The following is a 23,916-nucleotide window of genomic DNA, read 5'->3' as shown; positions in this document are numbered from 1 at the left end:
GCCAGGCCTTGTCCTCCCTCCTGTGGGGCTGAGGGAGGTGCAGAGAAGCTGGACTGGACACTGCCCAGCCTGAGATCAGGGGAAGGACCCAGCCGGGAGCGCTGGCCTAAGGGAGGAAGAGAGGGCGACACCGTGGCCCCCGCTCTCTGCCCAAGCGGCTCCTGAGTCTCTGCTTGGCTCCTCCAGGGGCTCCTTTGCTGCCAATGGACAAGGAGGAGCTTGCGGGGGGGGGGCGAAGGGACCTGTATTGCAGGGCCCCCTGCTGGAGGCTGCTCTCACTGCAGGGCAGGACCAAGGCAAGGGGCATCTCTGCCCACACAGCCACTGCTGCATCACACACACACACACACCCCACACACCCAGCCCCCCCAGCAGGAGACTAGGCAAGAGGGGCCCAGGCCCCCATGATCCCACCCGGCATAGGAGAGAAACTGTTGCCCCCACTAAGGACAGAGAGAACCTGGTGGGTGAATCTGTCCCTTTCAGGTTCTCTCAGTTTCTTGCCCTTCTGCTCTTCAGTTCTCCAGGCCTCCAGACCAGTTTGCAAATTATTATTTTTTAAAGTCTTCATGAAAATCCATCAGCATGTTCATGCAAAGGTCTCCCAATATACAATGCAGTTTTCCCTAATAAGCACCTTTCTGCACACAAGGCTATGCACACTTTATCCCAGTACAGTTGTACCTTGGTTCTCGAACTTAATCCGTTCCAGGAGTCTGTTTGACTCCCAAAACCATTCGAAAACCAAGGCGCAGCTTCCGATTGGCTGCAAGAGCTTCTGCACTCAATAGGAAACCTCACTGGACGTTCAGCTTCTGAAAAACGTTTGAAAGCCAGAACACTTACTTCCTAGTTTTTGATGTTCAGGAGCCAAAACGCCCAAGCACCAAGGTGTTCGAGAACCAAGGTACAACTGTATATGCAGAGCTGTATATGCAGAGCTGAGAAACTGCCCTGCGAAATCAGGAGCATTTCAAAGGGCGCAGGGGTCCAGTCTAGTCCTTCCTTGCTTGGAAAAGTGGGAATTAGGCTGGGCCAGGGATAGATTGGGGATGTTTCCTTGGATTTCTCTCCCCCATTCTTACCTGAGGCCAAAGGGAGTGCAGGTGACTCTCAAGGTGGGGGAGGGGAGGTCTTGAGCTGCTGGAACACAGGCAGGACCCAAGGCAGACCCAAGGAGAGGGACCCAGAGCGTGCCTACTTAATTTACAACAAAGTGGCAGCGCAGAAGGACATAAGGCCTGGGACAGATATCACAGGTTATTAGAGCCTAAGATACCCTGGTGGGTATCCCCAGTGGAGACGATATTGGTAAAAAAGAAGAATATGCATACAAATTGGGTAACCTACCAGCAACTGATAAAAATAGAACAGGGCCAATAGGTTACCAGATTTTTTTTTTCCAATGAATCCAGGGACACTTTTCAACTTCAATGGATTTTGTATGGGGACTGATTTGTAAATCCGGGGACTGTCGCCAGGAAATGGGGACATCTGGTAACCTTACAATACACATATGTGTAAACCTTTTTTCTTTCTGTTGTTTTGTAGAGATAAAAACCTCAATAAAAATTAATTTATTTTTTTAAAAAAGGAGAGTGACCCAGAGGTGCTGAATGGAGCAGGATGACACACACACACACACCCCCAGGCAGAGGGCCAAGCAGAGCAGCAGCAGAGGCTGGAGGCCTCAGTGTCAAACACAGCAAGCAAACAAGACCTGCCCACGCCCTGCTGGCTAGGGCAGGTGGTGGCTGGGTGTGCCCCTCCTTCTGCCAACAGGAAAGGAGCTGTGGGGGGCATGAACCTGGACAGCACAAGGGTGAGGGTCTGGGGTCTGCAGGGTCTCTCATTCTCACACCAACAAGCCTCAGGGGTTGCTGTGTTGTAGTGATCAGATGGGATTACCATGAGGAATTATAAAATATACATCAAGCCATTGTGTCCACGATGAATGCGTTGTGTTGACTGGGTTTAATGTACTGACAATAATTTCTGATTAAATCCCATAAGCTTCTACATTTATGCCATATTTCCTCTACTGTCCATTTCTCTTGCTTGACAAGTCATGCACACAGCACCCAGGCAGGCTCCTGGATCATCAAAGACAGTGGGCAGTTTCTTTGATGTAGCTTTTCTGATACTTAAATCTTAGGATGTTAATCTTTGGGCCAGGTAAGAGATATCACCTGAAGGTGATAATGATCGCTGTCCTCCTGGCCACCCTCCTTATCATGTTTATTGCTTGTTTATCCTCCTTATCATGTTTATTGCTTGTTTATCACCTTCCAGGGTTGCCAGACAGCACTCCTTTGTAGTTCTGTTCTTTATTTACCCCAGAAGTGCATGCTTAATTAGCTTTTGTAGTTTAGTGGGGTTTGTTGAAATGCTCAAAATAAATCTGATTGGTTCTTACGAACACTCTGTAAAAGGTTCTTGTGAATAAAACTACCTGAGCGGAGGGTGGAGAGAGAGATTATTATACGCACCCTTCCTAGAGTCTTGCTGGTTCAAGCCTCTGTGTGTATTCTTATTAATCAGAGTTCAATCCTTCCTTTGCTTTGGGAGCGCCTCACTGTGTAAAACCAGCAACTGGCTTTGCCAACAGCCAAGAAGAATGAAGGCCAAGGGGGAGCTCTTTTCCCTCCCCTCCAACCAAAAAGAAATCCCCTTACGCACATCACAAGGCTCTCGAGGCCAAAACCCAAGACCTCCAACCCACCTGACTGACCACCAATGCTTGGGCTGCCCCTGTGAGGCTAGCTGGAAGGAGTTTCCGGTTTGGGGGAAAGGGCTTTCTGTTTGCCCAAGGCTTGCAGCTCTTAGTTTTTCAGCTTTGCATTTGCTTCTGAGTTTCATTGTTTTCCATCTGCAAATCATTTGGTTCTTTCTATCTTTGGCTTCTTTTAATATTGCTTTTGTTGTTCTTGTGAAATTGTTAAATTGGAAGCCTCCTTGCAGATTCATGAAACCAAAAAGCAAAACAGGTTTTTTTTTAAAAGCTGACTATAATAACTAGAGAGAGCAGGTGCCAGCCAGCTGCTTAGCAGGAAGGTGCGAGTCAAAAGGAGGTGGCCAGGATGCTCTGCAAGGCACCAAGGTCTTGTCCACATTGGAGCATCATTTAGCTGCTATTCCATTCCCCCCCCCCCATTCAAATTAGATGCAGAGCAATCCACACCTGCACATATTTGAATTTATATATAAGGAGCAACTTCCTCCTTCCTGTTCCCTTTTGGAGCTGTCCCTGCCATCTGATGGGTTGTGCATGCACACAGATAGCGGAGCATGAGCCTTGCTTTTTAAAATAAAATTTCCCACCCAAGAAGTCTGCAAAAGCATAGAGCCAGCCTATTGTAACTTACTTGTGCAAGATTTGTGCAAGTCTGAGTGATCCAAAAATATATGCACACACACACACACACACACACACGCACAATGTGATTATATATAAATGGCTGAGCTCCTGAAGTGCTCTCACTAGCAAACTGGGGGTGGGAGAGAATGAAAGCAATTATAAATTCTCAGCAAACGCTTTTCAGAACGCTGCCCAGTATATCGGGTGTATAAATTTTCAATGCGGTTTGCTTCTGCAGTTTTCTGGTTTTGATCTGAGGGATCAAACAAAAAAGAATTTTCCTTCCCTCCGGAGCAGACTGGAAATAGTTAAGAGCACAGCTGGAAAAGTCATGGGGAAGCGGCAGGCATGGAAAGGGGAGCAGCAGAACCGCCCACCCAGAAACACTGAAACAAATCACTTGTGACCCCAAGCAGAGAGGTCTGGAGCCCAGTTTCCCCCTGACTGGCTGCATCTTCCCCATACGCAAGCATGGAGAACCTTGGGCCCTCCAGATGGTACCCAACTAGAGCAAGTATGGCCAATAGCCAGGGCTACTTACTGATGGGAGTTGCTGGCCTCCGTCTAACTCGAGAGACAATGGAGTCTGCCTCCAGGGGTGAAGTCCAACCGCTGTGTTAGCAGCACTGAAGTGACTTCCCTGGGGTGCAAGGCTGGGCTGTGTGTCTGGAGGTCCTGGGCTGCCCAGACGACAAGATCCCCCTCTCGGCATTGCAAAGGAAAGCAGAGCGAGACTTTGGCACCAACTTGGCTGCAGGAATTGCGTGAAGGAGGCATACCAGGCACCACCCAACCACCTTAGGGACTCCCATTTGGTTTACTCCTGAGCCTTTTCTTCTCCCAAAGAGATCCCGCAAGGCAGTGGGGGTTTAGGACCAGAGTTTTCCTTCTCCTAGGTGGGCTTCCTTCCCAGGTAGACGAGCCCCACCTGCCCCTCACATCCCTCTTTAGTACATGCAGAAACTGCCTTCTTGACCACTGGACCCCCTTCCTGGTCTTGTTGATGGGAGCTGTAGTTCAGCAACATCTGGAGGGCCAAAGGTTCCCTATTCCTGCCGTATCAGGTAAACCCAAATTTCCAAGGGGAAAGCATTCGGCCTGGTGTTGTTTGGCAGTAACATCATGTGAAGGACGCAAATTAAACCAGGACACATGCAGCTGCAAACACACAGCAAACTCCAGCAAGGACCAGCCCCAGGTGAGCACCACAAAATCACAAAGCACTGCATGCCTATTAGGCCAGCTGCTAGAAGCAGTTTTGCCGTCCACCACAGCTGTCTTCCCTGCAGGCAGGCAACATGGATTCCACATCCATTCACAGCCCTCCCCAGGTATTTCCTGAGAGGTGCCAACCCAGACCAGGTGCCTCCCCAAGTCTGCCACCTGCTGATGACTCTGTGCCCCTTAAAAAAGGAAATATACCTCCAGCCACATTTTCTCTGCACTCCTGAGCAACTCATGACAACGCACAAGGAATCTTTCTGCGTGAAGTGAGGTCTCTTTCTCTCAGAAAAAAAGGGGGTTGGGGATCCCCTGTGCATAACATCCTAACTTGTTCTACTTATAATGCTTGTTTTTCCATCTCTGAAATCGCCTGAAGCCTAAACTGGAACGCATTTTTGTTGTTTCGGGGTTTTGTTTTGTTTTAATTAACTTGGGTTTAGGTTCTGTTTGTTCCTGAACATTTACGCCTCTTGCTTCAGGTCACTCCTGCAGCTGCCTTGGGGATTCCCAAGATCTGGCCCAGACCAGCCTCTGTGCTGCCCCTGCCTGGATCTTTGGGAGGAAAAACAAGTGCGGCACATGAAAAGCAAAGCCCCAGCGCACTGGCTCAGCGCTGGTTTGGAACGTGTGCGTGGCTCTGCCGGATAAGCCCTGGCTTTGTGGCGGGCTCCCCTCACGTAGGTGGCGAAGACTGGTTGGACAGCTTTCATGTTTACAGAATCGTAGCTAAGCTTTGTGCAAAAGCTTATTGTGGCCCAGAAACACACCTGGAGCCAAGTGAGGAGGACAGAAAGCAGTTAAGGTGCAGAAGGGAACTTCCCTGCTCTTGACTGTGAAGCTGAACTTGGACAAAGTTGGCAGGCTGGTCTGTGGCCGAGTTTGGTGGAGGGGCCGCCCTGGAACTCTGGCTCCCCTGCTCAGAATGGGCCACACTATCAGAATGAAAATTTACTCCTGCCACACCGATTTTTCTTTTTTCCTGATAAGCAATACATTGGAAAACAAAAAGAAAACAACTCCTGGCACTGCTCGATTTATAACACAGAACACAACTGCTTTATATTATGACTAAGGGACATCCAGGGACGCGGGTGGCGCTGTGGATTAAACCACAGAGCCTAGGACTTGCCGATCAGAAGGTCGGCGGTTCGAATCCCCATGACAGGTTGAGCTCCCGTTGCTCAGTCCCTGCTTCCGCCAACCTAGCAGTTCGAAAGCACGTCAAAGTGCAAGTAGATAAATAGGTACCACTCCGGTGGGAAGGTAAACGGCATTTCCATACGCTGCTCTGGTTCACCAGAAGCGGCTTAGTCCTGCTGGCCACATGACCCGGAAGCTGTACGCCAGCTCCCTCTGCCTATAGAGCGAGATGAGCACTGCAACCCCAGAGTCAGCCACGACTGGACCTAATGGTCAGGGGTCCCTTTACCGTTAAGGGACATCCAGGAAATATAAAACAATGCAGCTACATAAGAACACAAATTGTTCCAAAATACAATATTGGTTGTTCTTGAATCTTCCTGCCACACTTGCGCTCCTCTCTTGCCACACCCTTGGAGAACCACTGGTCCAGGTGCATCAGAATCCCAGATTGTGGAATCTCCCGCCTGAGGGAGACGTGCCCTTTTCTGTCACATAATAAACAAACCTCTGGAGGGCGCCGGGTTGGGGAGGACTCGTCTGGCCTTCAGCCATGCAGGTTTTATTTGTTTGCATACATCTACTGTCCGCCCAGGCCAAGGGATCTAACCATCCAGTTACAAAATGATAAAACACCACAATGTTGTTTGTTTGTCTTGTAAAGCTCCAGCAAACATTAAAAAGCAGCAGATCTGTGATCCCTGCATTGCAGGGGGTTGGACTAGATGACCCTTGGGGTCCCTTCCAATGGCTCCAGGACTTATTCTCCAACAGCAGCAAAAGGCAAAAATTCCAGATCCCTTTGCCTGCCCCTATGTGCCCCCCTTCTCTCTCAAGGGCAGCATAAGAGCAGAGGGCAGGCCAGGTGGGCTTCTTCTTTCCCTATGGAGGGGCCTCCACTGAAGAGGCCCTGCTGCCCCCCTTGTGCTCATTCACCCACTGCCCCTCAATGGACAGGACCTCTGATGTGGACCACAGCACATGGGAAGGGGCAGAGAGGAAAAGCGGTCCTTAGGCTGCCCATTAGGTGCCAATTCACTAAAGGGAAGAACCAGCACCTTCAGTTGAGCCTAAAAATAAGCAGGGAATCAACAAAGAACAAACAGGATCTTCAAACGGGATCAGCTGTTTTCCAGCAAATGTGTAGCTGCGGTATTTGGACCTTTTTGCAGTTTCCAGAGGTGTTCAAGGGCTGCCCCATGGAGAGCAGATTACAGGAGTCTAGTCTGAAAGTAGTTGATGCAGTATAACACCTGCTTGGTGTGTGTGTGTGTGTGTCTTTAGCAAGATCAGTTCACGTGGCCTGTCCTGCTTCCAGCTTTTTAGACTGGACTCTCCTAGCAGAGAAAGATAAGGGGCCAGGCTTACAGGGGGGGTGTGGGGAGCAGGATGCTGCCATGGCCTGGCCTGCAAACTGAGCTGGGCCCCCTCTGTCGTCTCCAGGCCCTGTCGCTTGGCACTGGGCTCCTTCTATGACCCTAACAAGGGCCTCAAGTGAGAGGGGGTTGTCACCAAATAAGCTTTACACAGAGTAGGCCCACTGAAATGAACAAACATGACTGATCTCAATATGTCTGCTCTGAGCAGCGCTTCCCTAGGAGGCGAGGCTCAACTGACGGCCTCTGGGATGTTTTATTGCCTGTGAGATCCCAGCCGAGGTCCCTAATAATGCTCTGCTAATGAGATTTCATCCTCAGCCAGGCAGAAGAGCTTCCTGCATTTCAGGCCCAGGAGGAAACGAGAGGAAGGAATACCACCCCCCCCACCTGTTCCGCCCCCCCCACTTGCATTTACTAGGGTGGTTGTTAGGTGGTAATTTTCTGAAGCACCAAAATTTTTGGTGTACAAAAAGCTTATTTATACAGGGAGTGTTTTCTCCCAACTTCAGAAGAATGGAGGCGTCTTGAAAGAGAAAGGAGATTCGGGGCTTCAAGCCCCCCCCCACTGCCCCCCCTTGCTCCCTGCAGCTGCAGCAGCACCCTGAGCTGGGGAGTTGGGACTGTGAGGAGGAAGGTCTTTCCCCCTTGCACGGGGGTCCTGTCACCCCCACTGCCCTTGCCAGGGAGGTCGGAGCAGCAAGGAGAGCAGGGGGGCCCCACGCCCCCATTTCTGACCATAACTGGCATGTGGGCTTCCTGGCCCCCAGCACACCTCCCCCCCCCCAGCAGAAGGCAGCCCCCCCTGGGCCAGAGGATGAGAATTCCACAAAATAAGCAGACCGTGGGGAGGACAGTTACACGCTGCAACTGCAACTGTTGATGACACAGCGAATGCAGAAAATAACGGCTCATCAGAAATGTCCCAACTCAGTTGTAGCAGAAGCTGTGGAGGAGGAGGAAACGGGCAGCAGGTTAAGAGGCACTTTTGGGAAATCTCCGGGTTCCTTGCCAAAACCTCCTGAGCAAACCTAGCAGTCCCAGGCTGAGAGGGCAGAACCATCCCTGCCCCCACCTATCTGTTTTGGTTTATTAAACTTCCACATATATATTTCAAGGCAATGTACAACCGACAATAAAAGCAACTCAAAATCAGCAGGAGAAACGCAATGCAATGTGGCCTCGCTCCGTCCTTCTCTCGATACAAGGTCACCCATCAAGGCAAACAAGGCTGATTCAGTTCCAACCCTGATCTCAGCCCGGATCAAAATGAGTCAAGGAGGTCTGTTTCCTCCACAAAGATCTGTGTTTTTGCCCCACGACCATCTCAAGTGCTTTGCCCCCAAAGGGGGTATTTGCAACAGGGCGCAGGGTGGGTTTCCTCCGAGGAGGGGCCACCCTACCCCCTCTTTCAGGGCAGCAGGCACCCCGCCCCCCTCAACACAGAAAGGCTCATCAACCCCAGTGATCTAAATCGATATATGAGAATATGCAGGAATGGTGGGGAAATTAAAGGCGACAGGGAAGGGAAGATGTTGAATGTTGTTATTAAAAGAAAGATATTGATGGTGGAAATATATTTTTGAAAGCGAATGTGATTTTGGAAATGGTAATAATGAAAAATGTAAATAAAATTTTTAAAAAAGAAAGAGAGGGTCTCCAACCTGTGACCCTCCATCACACCCATAATAATAATAATAATAATTTATTATTTATACCCCGCCCATCTGGCTGGGCCTCCCCAGCCACTCTGGGCGGCTTCCATAGAAACCAAAAATACACTAAAATATCACACGTTAAAAACTTCCCTGAACAGGGCTGCCTTAAGATGTCTTCTGAATGTCAGGTAGTTGTTTATCGCTTTGACATCTGCTGGAAGGGCATTCCACAGGGCGGGCGCCACTACCAAGAAGGCCTTCTGCCTGTTTCCCTGTAACTTGGCCTCTCGCAGTGAGGGAACCGCCAGAAGGCCCTCGGCGCTGGACCTCAGCATCCGGGCAGAATGATGGGGGTGGAGACGCTCCTTCAGGTATACTGGGCCGAGGCCGTTTAGGGCTTTAAAGGTCAGCACCAACACTTTGAATTGTGCTCGGAAACATACTGGGAGCCAATGTAGGTCTTTCAAGACCGGTGTTATATGGTCTCGGCGGCCGCCCCCAGTCACCAGTCTAGCTGCCGCATTCTGGATTAGTTGTAGTTTCCAGGTCACCTTCAAAGGTAGCTCCACATAGAGCGCATTGCAGTAGTCCAAGCGGGAGATAACCAGAGCATGCACCACTCTGGCGAGACAGTCTGCGGGCAGGTAGGGTCTCAGCCTACGTACCAGATGGAACTGGTAAACAGCTGCCCTGGACACAGATTTGACCTGTGCCTCCGTGGACAGCTGTGAGTCCAAAATGACTCCCAGGCTGCGCACCTGGTCCTTCAGGGGCACAGTTACCCCATTCAGGACCAGGACCAGGAAGGGCAGAGGTCAAGAGGGCACCTCGCTGGGCACAGACTCACAAGCACCCTCTCAAGGGTGGCGAAAACGGACCCCACAAACCGTGTCTGGATGGAGCAATGGAAACCTCACCAGGAGCTGCATCAAATGTGGCATCCATTTCCCTAAGGAGGCAAACAACTTTGCCCCCCAAGTGCCCCGTGAGCAACTCCCAAGGGGTCTCTGAGGCGCCCCAGACTCCCTCCACCAACGTGGATCTCAACCGCCTACAGACCATCCTAGAGAGCTCTGCTGGGCAATTACTCAAGAGACGTGGCGCAGGCCCCCGACATAACACCCAGCCCAGACTCAGCTGCAACAGGAGACCCCAAAGCACAAAGCACCCCTGGCAAGTGGCCCCCAGAGGGACCCCTGGGTGCACAACAACACTGCGCCACAACACGGCGCAAGGAGGGGCAGGGCCAGGGATGGTGGCTCACAGAAGCTCCTGGTGCCCTCACCAGGGTCAGCTCAGGAGAGCCACTCACCCTCAGGGCCCCGATCCAGCAAGACCCCCTGATCTGGGCCTCCCAGCCTCAGCCCTCTCTACCTGCAATGCGGATGACTGCTCTCTCCGCAGGATCCAGGACCGTCCCGTTGCCAGACGACGCCTTGGTCCTCTTGGTCCGCTGGTGCTTGGGGAGGTTCCAGGGCAGGGTGTCCCCCGGACTAGGAGAGCCCCCGCTGCTGCCGCTGGAGCTCTCCTCCGCCATCTTCGGCTTCTCCTTCCGGCGGGAAGAAGACATCACCTCCTGCAAGGCGGGGAGGAGCAGCGTCAGAGATGCAGAGACAGGAAGCAGCCTGGCCCCACCCTGGGCCCCCATTCTGCAGGATGGGGGGTCCCCGTGGCCAGAGCAAAGCAGCTTGTCCTGCAGGGAAGGCCTAGGAGCCCCCTCCCCCCCATTGAGGAGCAGCTCTGCAGCCCAGACAATGGGCTCTGAGGATCTGCCTGTGGAGCCAGGTAGCTCAAGCCAGCCAGCCAAGCCGCATCCTGCAGCAGGGAGGGGAGCAAAGTCCTCATCCCAAGGGGGTCACTTGGCAACCTGGCGGGAGGGAGGGGGAATTCCTGGCCAGCCTCAGAAGCCTCCATCCGAAGACCCCCAGTGGGAGCCAAGCCGTCAGCCTCAACTCCTTGCTGCCTGTCCTGGCTCCTGTTGGGGCTGCTCAGGGGGAGCTCCCAGGAGGACAGCTAGCACCATCCTGCCCCACCACTTGGGGGTCACGATCCTCCAGGATAATCCTGGCGCTCACCCAGAATCCCCCTGGCCTGAGAAGACATATGACACCAGAGGGCCAATCCCGTGCTATGACCAGCTATGAAAGCTCTGCTTTTGGGGGGGGGGGTGATATAGACACCCCACCCCAGGCACTCCCAAGCAGCTGGCCTTCAGTACCTGAGGGGAGGCTGGGGGGGGTCTGCATTCCTGATGGGGTTCCAGGTTAGGGGGAAGTGCCTGGAGGTGGGGGGCGGGAGGGAGAACTTCTACCAGGTTGAAGGAGAAGCACTTGCCCCAAACAGCCCCCTGGGGACTATGAGGATTCAGAGCTGGGCCACCCAAGGCACTAACCACTGAGCAACACTGCCAAAGGCTGAGGAAGCCCTGCCAAGGCCCGGTCTGCTGCACCCCCACCCCCAGCCTTGAGGAATTCTAGTGCTGCAATTCCTGGGGCTCACCTGGGCACGATGGGGGCCAGGAGCAAAAGCCCCCACCCAGAATGCCTCAGCGCAACAAGCAGCGGAGGGAGGTGGACCCCCACCGTTTTTCAAATGGTTCTTCATGACCCTCCTAACTAGAGGCAAAAGTTGCTCCAGGGCCAGAAATTGTCTCCTGAAACATCCCCAGGTATCTTAAGCAAGCCAGCCAAGCCACACATTCCGGAAGAGGAGGGGGGAAAGGCAGACGTTTTTGCGCCCTTCCTTACCCGGAAGAGAAATGATAATTAGTCAGTCTCCAGGCATTAAACAAACCCTTTCCCCTCCCCAGTCTTTCCTCCCTATCTCAGAAGAGAGATAAAAGTGCAACCACAACTCTCTCTGTAAAAAAAACGAGAACTCATGGAGCTCCAAGGAAGATGAGCCCGAGAAGAGTCGTGGCCTAGAAAAGAAAGCAGCATCAGGTTAAACTGTGGAACTCCCTGCCACAGGAGGCAGCCATAGCCACCAAGCCAGATGCCTTAAAAGAGGACACGTTTATGGAGGGGAGGGCTATCCCTGCCTCCGCGGTTGCAGGCAGCACTGCCTCCCAATCCCACTTCTGGGAAGGGCAGCTGAGCAGAGGAGGCTTGTGAGCTTCTTCCCGTCTGGGCATCTGAGCTGCCCTGGGAGAACAGGATGCTGGGCTCTGTGGGCCCCCGGCCTCATCCAGCACAGGAAGCCCTCTCTCTTTCCCAACCCAAGAGGCTCTCGTGGCCTCAAGCAAAGCAGCTGAGGTGCAACCCCACCCAAGACCCCACGCCCCTTACGCACATGTACACACACACCCCTGCACATAGACACTGGCACCCATGCATTCACAGGCACCCTCCCCCTTCGGAGCGCTCCCACGTGCATCCTTCCCCTGGCACAGCCACCCATTCCCTGGTACAGGCTGGCCCGGGTGTGTGTGTGTGCGCCTCTATGGTCCTGCCACACAGCCAGGGGTTAGACTAGACAGCCCCTGGAGGACCCAAACTTTGGCTGCTGCAGGAGCACTTTGCTCTCCACCACCTGCCCCACCAGAGCTAGGAGTCCAGCCCCACCTGCCTCTCCCCTCGGCAGGCCACACTTCCTCCATGCTGACTCACCCCCTGCTCTGGGGAAGGAGGAACACAGGTCCCAGAGCCCCTGAAGGACAGCTGCCGCCAGCCGGGTTCCGTTTTGGCCCAGTGAAGGGGCACAGGCAGGGCCTGGCAGAGAGATGGGCAGAGGCCCCTGGCTCAGGGCTGGAGCATCCTCAAGGACAGCTCTTCCAGGTCAGGGTGAGGGAAAGACCCCCCCCAATGGGTCCACTGCTGCTGCCCGTCAGTGTGGGATCAGTTGTGGCCTGACTCTGTGCCCAAGGGAGCTCCTTCTGTCCCCAGGAGCCCAAGAGGCTCCCCCCATGTCCTGGTGGAGAGAGGAGGAGGCAGGGAGACCTGGAGCCCCCCCCCCATTACAGGGAAAGCGTGGCTAAGCCCTCTGGACCCTGTGAGGCTCTGTTGCCTGCCTTCATCTCAGCAGCCAGTTCTAGGCCCCTGAGCCCCCCCCCAGCACAGAATGCAGCCCCCTCTCAGGTGCACCCCCTCCGCCCCCAACTGCCTCTTGACTGGGGAGCCTGACGTCAGGCTGCTTCTGCCAGGAAGTGGGGGGGGGGGTGATTTCGCATCCTCCAGGGCGGCTGGGGGCTGAAGTGACAGTGCCAGCTCTGCCTGCTACTTGGCACTTCGTGGTTGCCATGGACACAGCTTCCTGGGCACCAATAGGAAGCTGGCGGGGGGGGGGACACACAAGCCCAGGTGAAATCAGGAGGCGCCCCACCCCCTGCCCCACACACTCCTCCTGCACAGGGGCTTCTCTGGGCCCAAAATGCCTCTCTGTCCAAAGGGCTCCACAAACTGGCCCCTTTCTGGCCAGCCTTTCCCCTGTGGATCCCACAGCCCCACTCACCCTTTCTCTGGGTCTCAAGAAGCTGCACGCTGCCCTAGAGAAGGACTGGAGGAAGGGAGGAAGGCCGGCTGTGAGCAGGAGGCTCCAGATCCCAGCTGGACTGCTTGGCCTCAGGGCCAGGAACCAGCCCAGCAGGCCAGAGCCCAGGCCCAGCTCCCCTAACCGGTTCCCGCCCCTGGGGGCCTGGCTTCTCCACCTTCTTCTCCCCACCCCCCAACTCCAGCACCCCCGGAGGCCTGGGAAGAAACCGCAGGGTGGGGGTGGGGGTCCAGGGTGCCCTAGCCCCACAGCAGCACCCTCCCCCTGCCCAAGGGGCTCTGCCTGGAGAATGCAAAGCGCCCCATGGCTTCCTTCCCCTTTGCTTTGCCCACACAGCAGGGCCCGGAGTCTGCAGGGGGCGCCCAGCTCTGCCCCACTCTGCTCTCTGGGACATCTGCTGCAGGCCAGGCCAGCCGAGAACACAGACTGGCTCCCCACGAGACCCACAGACAGGGCACAGTGGAAGCAGCAGCAGCAGCAGAAGCCGGCCAGGGCAGGGAGGCACCGTCCTGGCATCCCTCGCCCCTGAGCCTGGCACTCTCCTGCCGCATCTTAGGAAGGAAGGAGGGCAGGTGGGCAAGCCGGCAGACCCCCCACCCCCGACCACTCACCGTCTCCGGGTGCGCGGGTGCGTCCTGCCCCTCTCCTGCCCACGAAGCATGTCTGCCTACCTTGCCAAGGCAGCCAGGAGAGCCGGCCGGGCATGGGCAGGGAGCAGCTGGCAGGCGGCAGGCGGCATGGGGAAGGGGCGACCCTGCGGGGGCTCAGCGCCTGGCAGCAGCGCCGGCAGCGATAAGTTGGGCTCGCCTTAGCAACATGCAGCCGTTTTTTGCAGCGCAGGCTCCGCCTCCCGCTCTGCTGAGCACTGCAGCTCCTGCAGGGTGTGTGTGCGCGCGTGTGTGTGTGCATGCGTGTGCGCGTGTGCGTGCGCGACAGAGCCGGCGAGTGTCTATCTCGCCTCCGCACCCGCCCAGCGCCGAGCGGCCGGGCCGGCTGAATTATTAACCAGGGCACAGGCTGGCAGCAGAACAGAGCCCATTCAGACCCGGACAATGGACGGAGCCCATCCGCCCGCCCCGCTGCCAGCCTCACAAACACAGAGCGCCCTGGCAGCCGGACCCACGCCGGGGCCTGCCAAGCAGGGGGGCACAGCGCGCCCTCCCTCCTCGCCTGCCCCCAGGGTCCCTGGCCTGCTGGCAGGGGGGCACTGGGAGAGCCCCGCAGGCCTCCCCACTGGGACCCCCATCTCCCCCAGGGTGGGACAGGCAAGGAATTCTGCATCTCTGCCAGGCAAGGGCAGCTCTCTGACCTCGGCTGGCCTGACCCACAAGCACGGGGATATCCGGGGCCTCTGAGCACACAATCCCGGGGCAACGTCGCCTTCCACGGGAAAACAAAACGAATAAATAGAGCGCGCACTTAGGCGAATATCGAGAGCCCCCCCTCCACCTTCAGCCCCTGCTCATCCCGCTGGAAGATGTGGTTAGAGAAAAGTGACAGCAGCCCTGAGGGGGGGCCACGGAAAATAAAAGGAAGTTGGGGGTCGCGCACCCCATTTCCTCTGCCCTTGGGGAGCCGCACTCAGATCACACCACGCGGCTTCATCTGCACCCCAACCACCGCCCCCCCGGCCTTCCTGCTGTCCAATTCCCGATTCCCCTTTTGCCTGCCCTCCCACTGGGGGGCTGGGGGCAGAGGACCCCCACCCTAGCCGTTCTGAAGAGAGAAGCCCCGGCCTCGCCCGCACCCCATACAAACACACCCCACTGCTGCCCCCACATCTCCTGGTCGCCTTCCGCCAGGCGGAGACTGCAGGCAGCTGGGAGCCCCACCCTCGTTCCCCACAAGCCCAAGGAAACTCCGCGCCCCACCCAGGAGGAGCTCGGGCGAAGCCAAGAAGGCGCCGCTGCTCTCTGCCCCCCCAGCAATGCTCAAAACGGAGCCGAGCCTCTCCCCCAGCGCGAAGCTTCTGCCGCTTGACCGTGTTCTTCGTGGGTAACATGGGGAGATTGGGGGGGGGGTGACACTTGTGTTTTCCAAAGCCCGATTCACCCCTGAGACACGATGTGCCACGTAGGCCGGGGAGGGGGCTCTCTGCAAAGTGGCCCCTTCCCTTCTTGGTGGAGGGGGGGCCTAAAACGAAAGAAAGCCACCCGTGGGAGTCACCTAGGGCAAAAAGGACCCAATCCCCCAGGCGCAGGACCCCCCTCCCAGGGCAGCTACAGACCCCCAGCCCCCGGCTCCCCAGTGCTATTAAGAGCCGCGCAACAGTCAGGCATTCAACTGGTGCAGCCTCCGAAAGCCAGGAGACACACTGGTGGGGAAACAGCTGCTTAGTGCCTGCCTGTCACACCCCAGCTAAAAGTTCAGGAGCCCCCCACCCTGGAGCAAGAAATAAAAGTGGCGGAAGAGGCTGCGAGGTCTTGGGCCTCTGCTTGTGAGCTGCTGCTCCAGGCTGTGCTAGGGGCCTTCGCGGGCACTCCACAAGCAGGTGGCAGGGAGTCCCGCAGGCCATAACAGCAAGCCCTGAAGCCTAGAGATGGGCAGAGGTCTTGGAAGCAGGCACTTTAGCCTAGTCCTGCCTGGAGATGCCACGGGGGGGGGGGGTATGAACCTGGGAGATGCTCTGCCACTCAGCTAGCTACTTCCCTCCCCTTATTTGTGGCTCTTATAAGAGCTGGTAAAGCCCAGAGACAGGCAGGGCCCTGTTACTGATGCAAAAGGGCTCCATGCAGCCAGGCAAGAGCTGGCCCTGGGAGCAGAGGAGCCCATTCCATTGGAAGAAGGTGGCACCCACAGCTCCCCCCACCCACAGCCCCCATTGCTCTACCTACAGGCCTCCTGAAGCAGCAGCAGCAGCAGCAGGCCAGGCAGCGGCGGGTGAAGGTCGGCTGCATGTGAGCCCCCAGGATGGAGCCAGGGCCCCCAAGTGGCTCTTCGTGGGCAGCGTGGGTCTTGCCGAACGCAGCAAGCGGCCCAGTCTTAAATGGCAGGGGGCGGCGGGGGCGGAGGAGGAGCAGAGGAAGGGCCTCTTCCTGCCCACCACCCGCGTGGTGCCTTGTTGATCTGGCACAGAGAACAAGGCCAGGCTGTCCGGAGCCACAGCAGCCCCACCCAAGGCCCCGGGGCAGGCGCTCAGCAAGGCTTCCTGGCGGACATTGCTTCATAGAACCAGAGAAGGGTAGAGCTGGATGGCAATCGCAACGGAAGCATCCCTGGCAGACGGCCACCCCAACTCTGCTTAAAAGGAGGTTCCCCACAGCAGGGGAACGGCAGGCAGCAGGTCCCAGGTTCAGTCCCCAACAGCATCTCACCTACATTGTGGGGTTGGACTAGATGACCCTCAGGTCCCTTCCACCTACGGTTCTGTGATTCTTTTATCTCCGAGTCGGGCTGGGAATGTCCCCTGCCCAAGACCCCGGAGAGCCATTTCTGCAGACAAAACTGAGCAAGGCGGACCAGCGGCAGCTTCCAGTCCCCTGCCTGAAACCCTGGACTAGACAGACCAGCGGCCTGACTCTGTGTAAGGCACCTTCTTCCTACGCTCCAGGGACAGAGACGGAGAAGGGCTGTTGGGAAATGGCAGCACCCACAGACCAACCCATGAAAGGATGAGTCCTAGGCAGGCGCCATCCTGCGGCACTCACTGCCACAAGGCAGCTCCAGGGACTCAGCTACATTAGTAAGGAAACAACAATTTGGATGCGCTATAAACATGCAACACCAGATGTCACCAGAGAGCAGGAAATTTTTATACCCATTTTTATATAGGGGTTTGTTTGTTTGTTGTTATAACCATCTAATTTCTGACTTATTTATAGTGGGGGTTTTCCCCTGTGTGTAGATCCACATCAGGAACTGTGTACATTGACCTATAGAGTTTCACAACTGGCCAAACTGCCCCAGCCCAGAGGAAGGGGTCAAAGTGTTCAGGCTCCGCTGCCAAACCCCCATGGCTTGCGCATGGGACAATTGTGGTGGGTCCCCCTGGAGAGACTCCTTAGGGAGCCGGGAGCATCTGTGCTCACCATCATCCCCCTCAGATAACAAGCCTCTTTGCATGCCTGTCTCTCAGAGGCAGGAGTGAAGTAGAAAAAGGAGCCTATGCAAGATCTGGGCCTCTTGGGTCCCCTCTTCTCCACCCTGGGATGCCCGGGGTCCTCAATGTGGCACATGTGGGCACCTGGTGCCTTCAAACATCCTTCTTGGCATCTGCCAAGCCACTCTGTCCCTCCCAGTGGTTTTATTATTATTATTATTATTATAGAAGGTGGCTTTCACATTCTTCACATTTATTTGTTTGGTTAGGGGGAGTTGCCTGCTTCGTTTGTTTGCTTTGAGTTGTGTTTTATTCGTTAGAGAATATTAGGAGACCTTTTGCCTGTTGTGCTTTTCTGAAGGGGAATTCTGAGCACCAGATTCTCTTCTTTGAAATGAGAATTTTGCAGTATCCATGAAAGTTGCGTACATTTCGAAATAAGTTCAGAAAATTTTGGGGACCCCTCTGGTTTGCTCTGGTGCCCAGTTCTGCCCCCCCGGCCTCTTGCCTCTCCACGGATCGTAAACTCACTGGGAGAAACGGGGGGGGGCTCCCTCTACCTTGGCACAGGTTGGAAAAGTGCTGCATGCATCCTTGACCCTCCGGCCATTGATTGAATGATTGATTGATTGATTGCATTTGTTTATTTCGCCCAGAAGCTCAAGGTGGCATATACATGGTTCTCCCCCTCCTCATTGAATCTGCACAACAACAACCCTGTGAGGTAGAGCAAGCCGAGAGGCAGTGACTGGCCCAAGGTGGGCTTCATGGCTGAGTGGGGAGGACTTGAACCCAGGTCTCTCCCAACCCAACATGCCAACCATCACATTGCCACTGGCTCTCAAACAGGGTTTTGGAAGGGCTCATCCTGCAAGCCTCATCACACACCTCATCTTCAGAGCTTTAATATTTTGCAATAGGAAGGCCAGTGGGAGAGGCTTCTTCTGCCCCTGAGCTACCTTTGCATCCCAAATGTTCAAAGTGGTTTGCAAATAACATTCAGCAATAAGTAACATATCCACCCACAATAAGCCCTTGAGCTGGATCAACATAAAACACACCTCTTCCTTCTCCTCCTGGGAAAGAAGCAAGTCGAGGAGGGAGGAAGCTGAGCAGAATCTCTCCACCTGCCCCCTGAGGGCCCTCAGCTCCCAGGTGTCCCCCCCGCCCCCGGGGCTCTGGCCTGTGGCGAAAGGATCCAGCCAGGAGAAGTTCATGGTGGTGGCAGCAGCAGCAGCAGAGGCTCCTCAGAGTAGCCAACCAGCACCTCCCATGCCAGGTGCAAGGCGGGTGGCACAGGGGGTGAGGGGCAGCTGAGCTGGGCCTGAGCAGCAGGTGCAAAGCGGGGAGAGGCACCCTCTGGGCTTCCACCTAGCCGGGCACACCCTGACCGTCCTCACCTGCTGCTTTGTTGCTGCCAGGGGCGCAGAGTCCGGCCCAGAGGGTGCTGCCTGCTCCTTCCTCTGACTGGGTGGCGGCTTTCCCTTGGCAATCTTCTTCCGGCGCTTCTGGGGGTGGCAGACAAAAAGAGAGAGGTCTGGGGACCTGCAAGCAGCCCTGAGAGGCAGGCGCACGCCCTGCCCTCCAGTGCCCCCAGGGGGCAGAGGCCGGAAGGGGCGCAGGGTGGCTGCGTGCCAGCCTGCCGTGGACGTCTTTCTCTTCCCTCTCCTCCTCCTCCTCCTTCCGCAACCAAGAGCCTTCTGTTCTCGCTGGCATGGTGAGGAGGCGAAGTGAGTGCCCTTGTCAAGTGCCCAGACAATGGGGGCCTTGAGGGCTCCCTGCCTGCCCCCTATCACGTGAAGGAGGACCCTCCCCTGCCCCGCCTGCAGCCCCCACAGCAGGGCAGCAGCAGGCTCCGAGATGGGAAGGTTTGGGGCTGGCAGGGAAAAGGAGAGGCCACTAGCTAACAGGGCCAGTGTTACGCTTATGCTTATGCTTATGCCCCTGTCCATCTGGCTGGGTAAGGTGTGGGGCCCAGGGGTCTGCATGAGAGGCTGCAAATCCTGGGGGTCAGGGGAGCCCCAGCAGGGAGCTCTAGGGTGGGCTGGGGGAGTGCAAAACAGACCCAGGCTTGGACTCACCTCGGAGGTTGTCTGGGACTTGCTTCCTCCCAGCTGCTGACCTGGGGGGAGAGAGTGGGGGGCAGAGAGTTAGGCCAGCAGTGGAGAGAAAAGAGAACTGCCCCACTCCAAGCCAGAGGGCAGGATGGAAGCCAGGGCCGCCTGGATCAGGCCCGCGGCCCAGCAAGCCCAGCATCCTCTTCTCCCAGTGGCTGTGCAGATGCCCATTATGGGAAGCGGGGCAAGCAGGATTGGAACGCAGACCCCGCCGTTTCCAGCAACTGAGATTCAGAAGCAACACTTCCTCCAGATGTGGAGAAAGAGGAGGGGGCTCAGGAGTGGCACCCCCTCAGATGGGCCTTTCCTTGGCTCCTTGTCTTGGCTTCGTGGCTGTTGCCCTGCGCCCAGTTCCCAGAACACGGAAAAAGGAGAGGGACAAGGTGCTACCTGATTATCCACCAGACAAAGCAAGCCACAGCCTGTGGAACAGAAGGCCACAGGAAATCACCTGCCACCTCAGGAAGGCCTCAGAAACGGGACTAAGGCAGTTGCTCTTCTGGATTCTGCTCCAGAATACTTTCTCCAAAACCGACACAACCTCGTTTGCTCCTGGGCTTCGCCATAAACCACCCCAGACATCTTTCATAAAGGGCAGTAGAAATTGCCTAGAGGGCCCATCTAGTCTGGCATCCTGTTCCCACAGCAGCCAACAAGATGGCCCACAGGCAGCGGGGGATGGTGGCACCCTCCATATTGGTGGGGGCTCAGCCCCCTGCCCTGAAATATTGAAGGGACTGAAGCCCCTTCTGCCCCCTATCACCGGCACCCTGCTAGTAGCCTTCAATAGCCCTCTCCTCCATGAATTTGTCTCATCATCCTTTAGCGCACCGTTAAACTATGGAACTCACTCCCACTTGAGCACTTGTGCTTGAATCCTGCTTGCACCTGTGAGAACAGGAGGCTGGACAAGATGGGACATTGGCCTGATCCTGCCGGCTCTTGTGATGTTCTTACGGGTCCAGAGGGCTATTCCCCATGACCCCAAGGTCTCGTTCCTGGTCGATCACCCCCTTCAGAGCCCAATTCTCATGTGCCTCGCTTTACACTTTCTTGCATGAACTCACATTTGCCGTTTGAATGGCCATTCTGTCTCTGTGTTGCTCTGCATCAACATCAAGTTTTGACCTTGGATGAACTAACCCCAAATTCCTTCCAAATTACAATATTGGGAGGGGGGTCAGGGAGCGGAGAGGAACTAAGACAAGCCCTTCTGCATCCGGGACAGAGGTCCATTGGGCGCAGCCTCGTGTTCCCACAGGGGCCTCCTCTGCCTCTCGCTCATCAGAAATCATCTTAAACTGACTGCATGCTTTAAGCCAACAAATAATGGGAATAATAATAATAATAATTATATTGAGCCACAGCCCTTATTTTCCTGAAGGAGAGACACTGGCTAAAGGTCAACGGAGGGAGAAGATTGCTGCATTAGCTGGGGCATTATGGGACGGCAGCGTGGTCCAGCGAGGTGAGCTCTGTCTCACTGAAAGGCTGTGGCTAAGACACGTCTGTGAAATGGGCGCAAGAGCGATGCTACCAGCGCAGGGAGTCAAGCCTCCGAGCCCTTTGGAGTCAGGAAGGACTGGAGGAGAACTTTGCTCACAGGAACTGCCTTGCAGGGGCAAAGGAAGGGCAGAGGGAATGTGCCCCATATTGCTCACCCCCCAGTTCACTTTGAAGGGAGATAAATAAATGCATCGCATCCAAGTATTATGATAACTAACACCCCCTCCAAAGCTGCAGCAGACACCCCAAGAAATGGTCTCAAGGCCCCGCAGCCCTCTGCCTCCTGCTGCCCCTCCATCTGCCCCCCTGCAAGCGAGAGGAGGGGGTCAGGCCCAGAGCCTCTCCCTCCCTCCTGCAGCCCATTGGAAGGGCTCCCTGCCTGGCAAGGATGCCCTGTTTGCCCACGGGGAGGGGGGGCTGGATGGGCGGCCCCAGCACCTACCTGCCCAGAGACTGGGGGGCTGGCGTCCCCGCAGGGAGCAGAGCAGGAAGAGAGCCCAGACTCCCAGGGAGCCCAGCACCAGGGAAGCTACCCAGGCCACGCGCAGCCAGGCAGGATCGCTCAGTGCCCACGGGCTCAGGGAGGCCATAGCCGTGCCACGCCAGCCGCTGCCTTTGGTGCGAGAGGGAGGGAGGAAGGAAGGAGGGTGTGCCGGCAGCAGCGGCGGCCCCGTTAACCCTCGCCGGCCTGTCCGCAGCCCAGATGGGTTCCAGATGTGCACGCCCCGTCCGCTGCCTCCCTCCCCACAGCTGGGCTGCTCCTGGTGAGTCAGACGGGCAGGGCGGGCTCTTAACCCTCAGTGGGAACACAGGCCCTGCCAGGGCTGACGGGGCCAGAGGAGTCCTGAGGGGGCACAGAGGACCCCCTTCTCCTCCCCACACCCCTGGAAGTGGAGGACAACAACTTCAGGGCTTTGTGCTGTCAATCCAAGGGCTTTCGAGGACGAGGAAAGCGGGTCTCTGGCCCCAGGCCTGGCTCATATACAAGCGTGGCTTCTGGCCCCCTTGCCTAGTTGCTCCAATGCCCCCCTGGGAGTCTCAGAGCCCCCTCCGGGGCAAGACTTTCAGCTCCAGCTGAGGGCCAAGGAGGCATTTTGTGCTCCTTCTGAGGTGGAGAGGCCACCTTTCAGGGATGCTTTAGTTGCGGTTCCTGCATTGCCGGGGGTTGGGCTAGATGACCCCTGGAACCCCTTCGAGCTCTACAGTTCTGTGATTCCATGATTTATTCTGATCGTCCTCCTCCTCCCCCCTTTCTTTTCAGCTGCCTCTAGATCCAGCTTTTTAAACTAAAGCAAGATGTATTTTTGGAAACGATGGGTGGGCTGACTCATCTTGCCTCTGACGCTCCGTTCTGCCTTCACCCAGAAAGAGGGGCAGCCCCAGTCCCCACAGAGGCCCCTGGGGCTTCCCCGGCCGGGTCCCTGGAGGCAAGTCCCGGAGGCAGGAGGGGCTGTGGGGCCACCCCCAATGGAAGGGCAGCCTTTGCCGCATGGCATCATGCACACACGGACACCAGGAGAGGCTGCTGGATCAGGCCAAATGGGCCCCAGCCAGAAGCAGCAATGGGAACTCCTGCGCAGGATCCGAGCACAAGAGCAGCCGCAGCTGGGATTCAGAAGCAGGGCTGTCTCCAGCCGCGGAAGCGGAGCAGAGCCATCAGGGCTGGCAGCCGTCCTTGGTAGCCCCCCCCCCATGACAGGAGACGGTGGCGTCTGGGGATCCTTCCTCTGCAGATCAGCACAGCCTCTCTGCAGGGAGAAAAACAGCCTGTCAAGGAAAATGCTCAGCTCAAGTTCCCTTCTGGACATTTCTGCATGCAGGAGTCGCCAACCGCCTTTTGAGGGCTCCAACTTGCCAGTGCAAACTGGGCCCCTGGATTCTGCAACACACCAATTATTATTATTATTATTATTATTATTATTATTATTATTAATCTTGTACCCCACCCAGCCTCTCTGAACAGGTTCTATCTAGCTGCTTCACAAGGAGCCCAGGGGCCCCATAGTGGGCCCAGAAGAAAAGGCTTCCCTCTTTACGGAAGTTTTATTTTGTTTTTAGTCCTCTGTTGGGAGGTGTCCAGAGTGGCTGGGGAAACCCAGCCAGGTGGGCGGGGTATAAATAATAAAATTATTATTATTATTATTATTATTATTATTATTATTATTATTATTATTGACTCCCTCCCCCTGCCCTTCCGTCAACCACTTCCTGGTTCACCAAAGGCAATTGGACCCCTGAGCCAGGACTCCTCGTGGGCAACTGAGGCCGGTCAAGATGGAGGGCAGCATCCGGTCCCCTGGCTGGAAGCAGCTGCCCTGGGGGGAAAGGAGTCCAGCAGCAGCAGCAAGCAAGCAGCCCAGTTTCACCAGCTGAGCTGGTGCTACGTACCCTGGGAGGAAGAGGAGTCGAGATGCAGGGCGGTCTTCTTGGAGTCTGCTAGCACCCAGATTTGAACTGTGAGCTGCCTCACAGCAGGAGACGTGTCTGCTTGGGAGTGGGAGTCATTGTGTGCCTTCTCCTCCCTCCCCACCCTTTTTCCTTTTGTGCTGTGTCTTTTAGACTGTAGGCATAAGGGGGGGCAGGACTGCCTTTTTACCGATCTCTGGGGCTGCTCTGGGAGCCTTTTTTTGCTGAAAAGTGGGATGCAAATTGCTTCAATAATAAATAAGATTTCAAAAATACCTTCAGCTGGGGATGTCACAACGTGAAAACCAGCACCAGAGGCTGTTATGCAAGCTCTCTGGTGACGCAGAAGTCTTTGGGGGGAAATTAGGAAGGAGAATGGAAGAAGCCTCTGAACCAACAGCCAGCCTTGCTCTGCTGAGCGCCTCTCCTCCTGCCTGGAGAGAACCTCCAGAGCTTTCTTGGATGCAGCAGGGATGGCCTGGCCAGGATCCAGAGCGAGCGGACAGGCTAAGGCAGCACATGCAAAGTGTGGGGAGGGCAGAGGGGCCCCCAGCCCCCATTCCCTCTCAGCTCACCAGCCCCTGCCCTCTGCTGCAGGACAGGC

At 55.9% G+C, this 23,916-nt stretch overlaps 1 protein-coding gene across 6 annotated transcripts in view; it reads right to left on the bottom strand.

The window, feature by feature from the left end:
- PLEC (plectin) overlaps positions 1-21,511 on the bottom strand; it is a 118,805-nt gene extending 97,294 nt beyond the window's left edge. For 2 of the 6 annotated variants that reach the window (XM_083621772.1, XM_083621771.1), the window contains exons 1-4: positions 21,349-21,511; positions 19,365-19,405; positions 18,684-18,791; positions 10,131-10,332 (exon numbers count right to left, since the gene is read on the bottom strand). In XM_083621772.1, coding sequence (XP_083477898.1) covers positions 10,131-10,332; positions 18,684-18,791; positions 19,365-19,405; positions 21,349-21,496 — 499 coding nt within the window. In that variant the 5' untranslated portion in view covers positions 21,497-21,511. Of the gene's footprint in view, positions 1-10,130; positions 10,333-11,255; positions 11,376-13,855; positions 13,979-16,078; positions 16,434-18,683; positions 18,792-19,364; positions 19,406-21,348 lie in introns of those variants that run through there. The other 4 variants (XM_083621753.1, XM_083621764.1, XM_083621769.1 and 1 more) reach the window with 3 other exon arrangements.
- Between the last annotated feature and the right edge of the window lie 2,405 nt (positions 21,512-23,916).

This window comes from Podarcis filfolensis (assembly GCF_964270895.1).
Source record: "Podarcis filfolensis genome assembly, chromosome: 7".
In the NCBI taxonomy this organism is placed as follows: Eukaryota; Metazoa; Chordata; class Lepidosauria; order Squamata; family Lacertidae; genus Podarcis; species Podarcis filfolensis.
The sequence above is the reverse complement of the archived record's forward strand: the minus strand, read 5'-3'. Positions and strand labels throughout refer to the sequence as shown.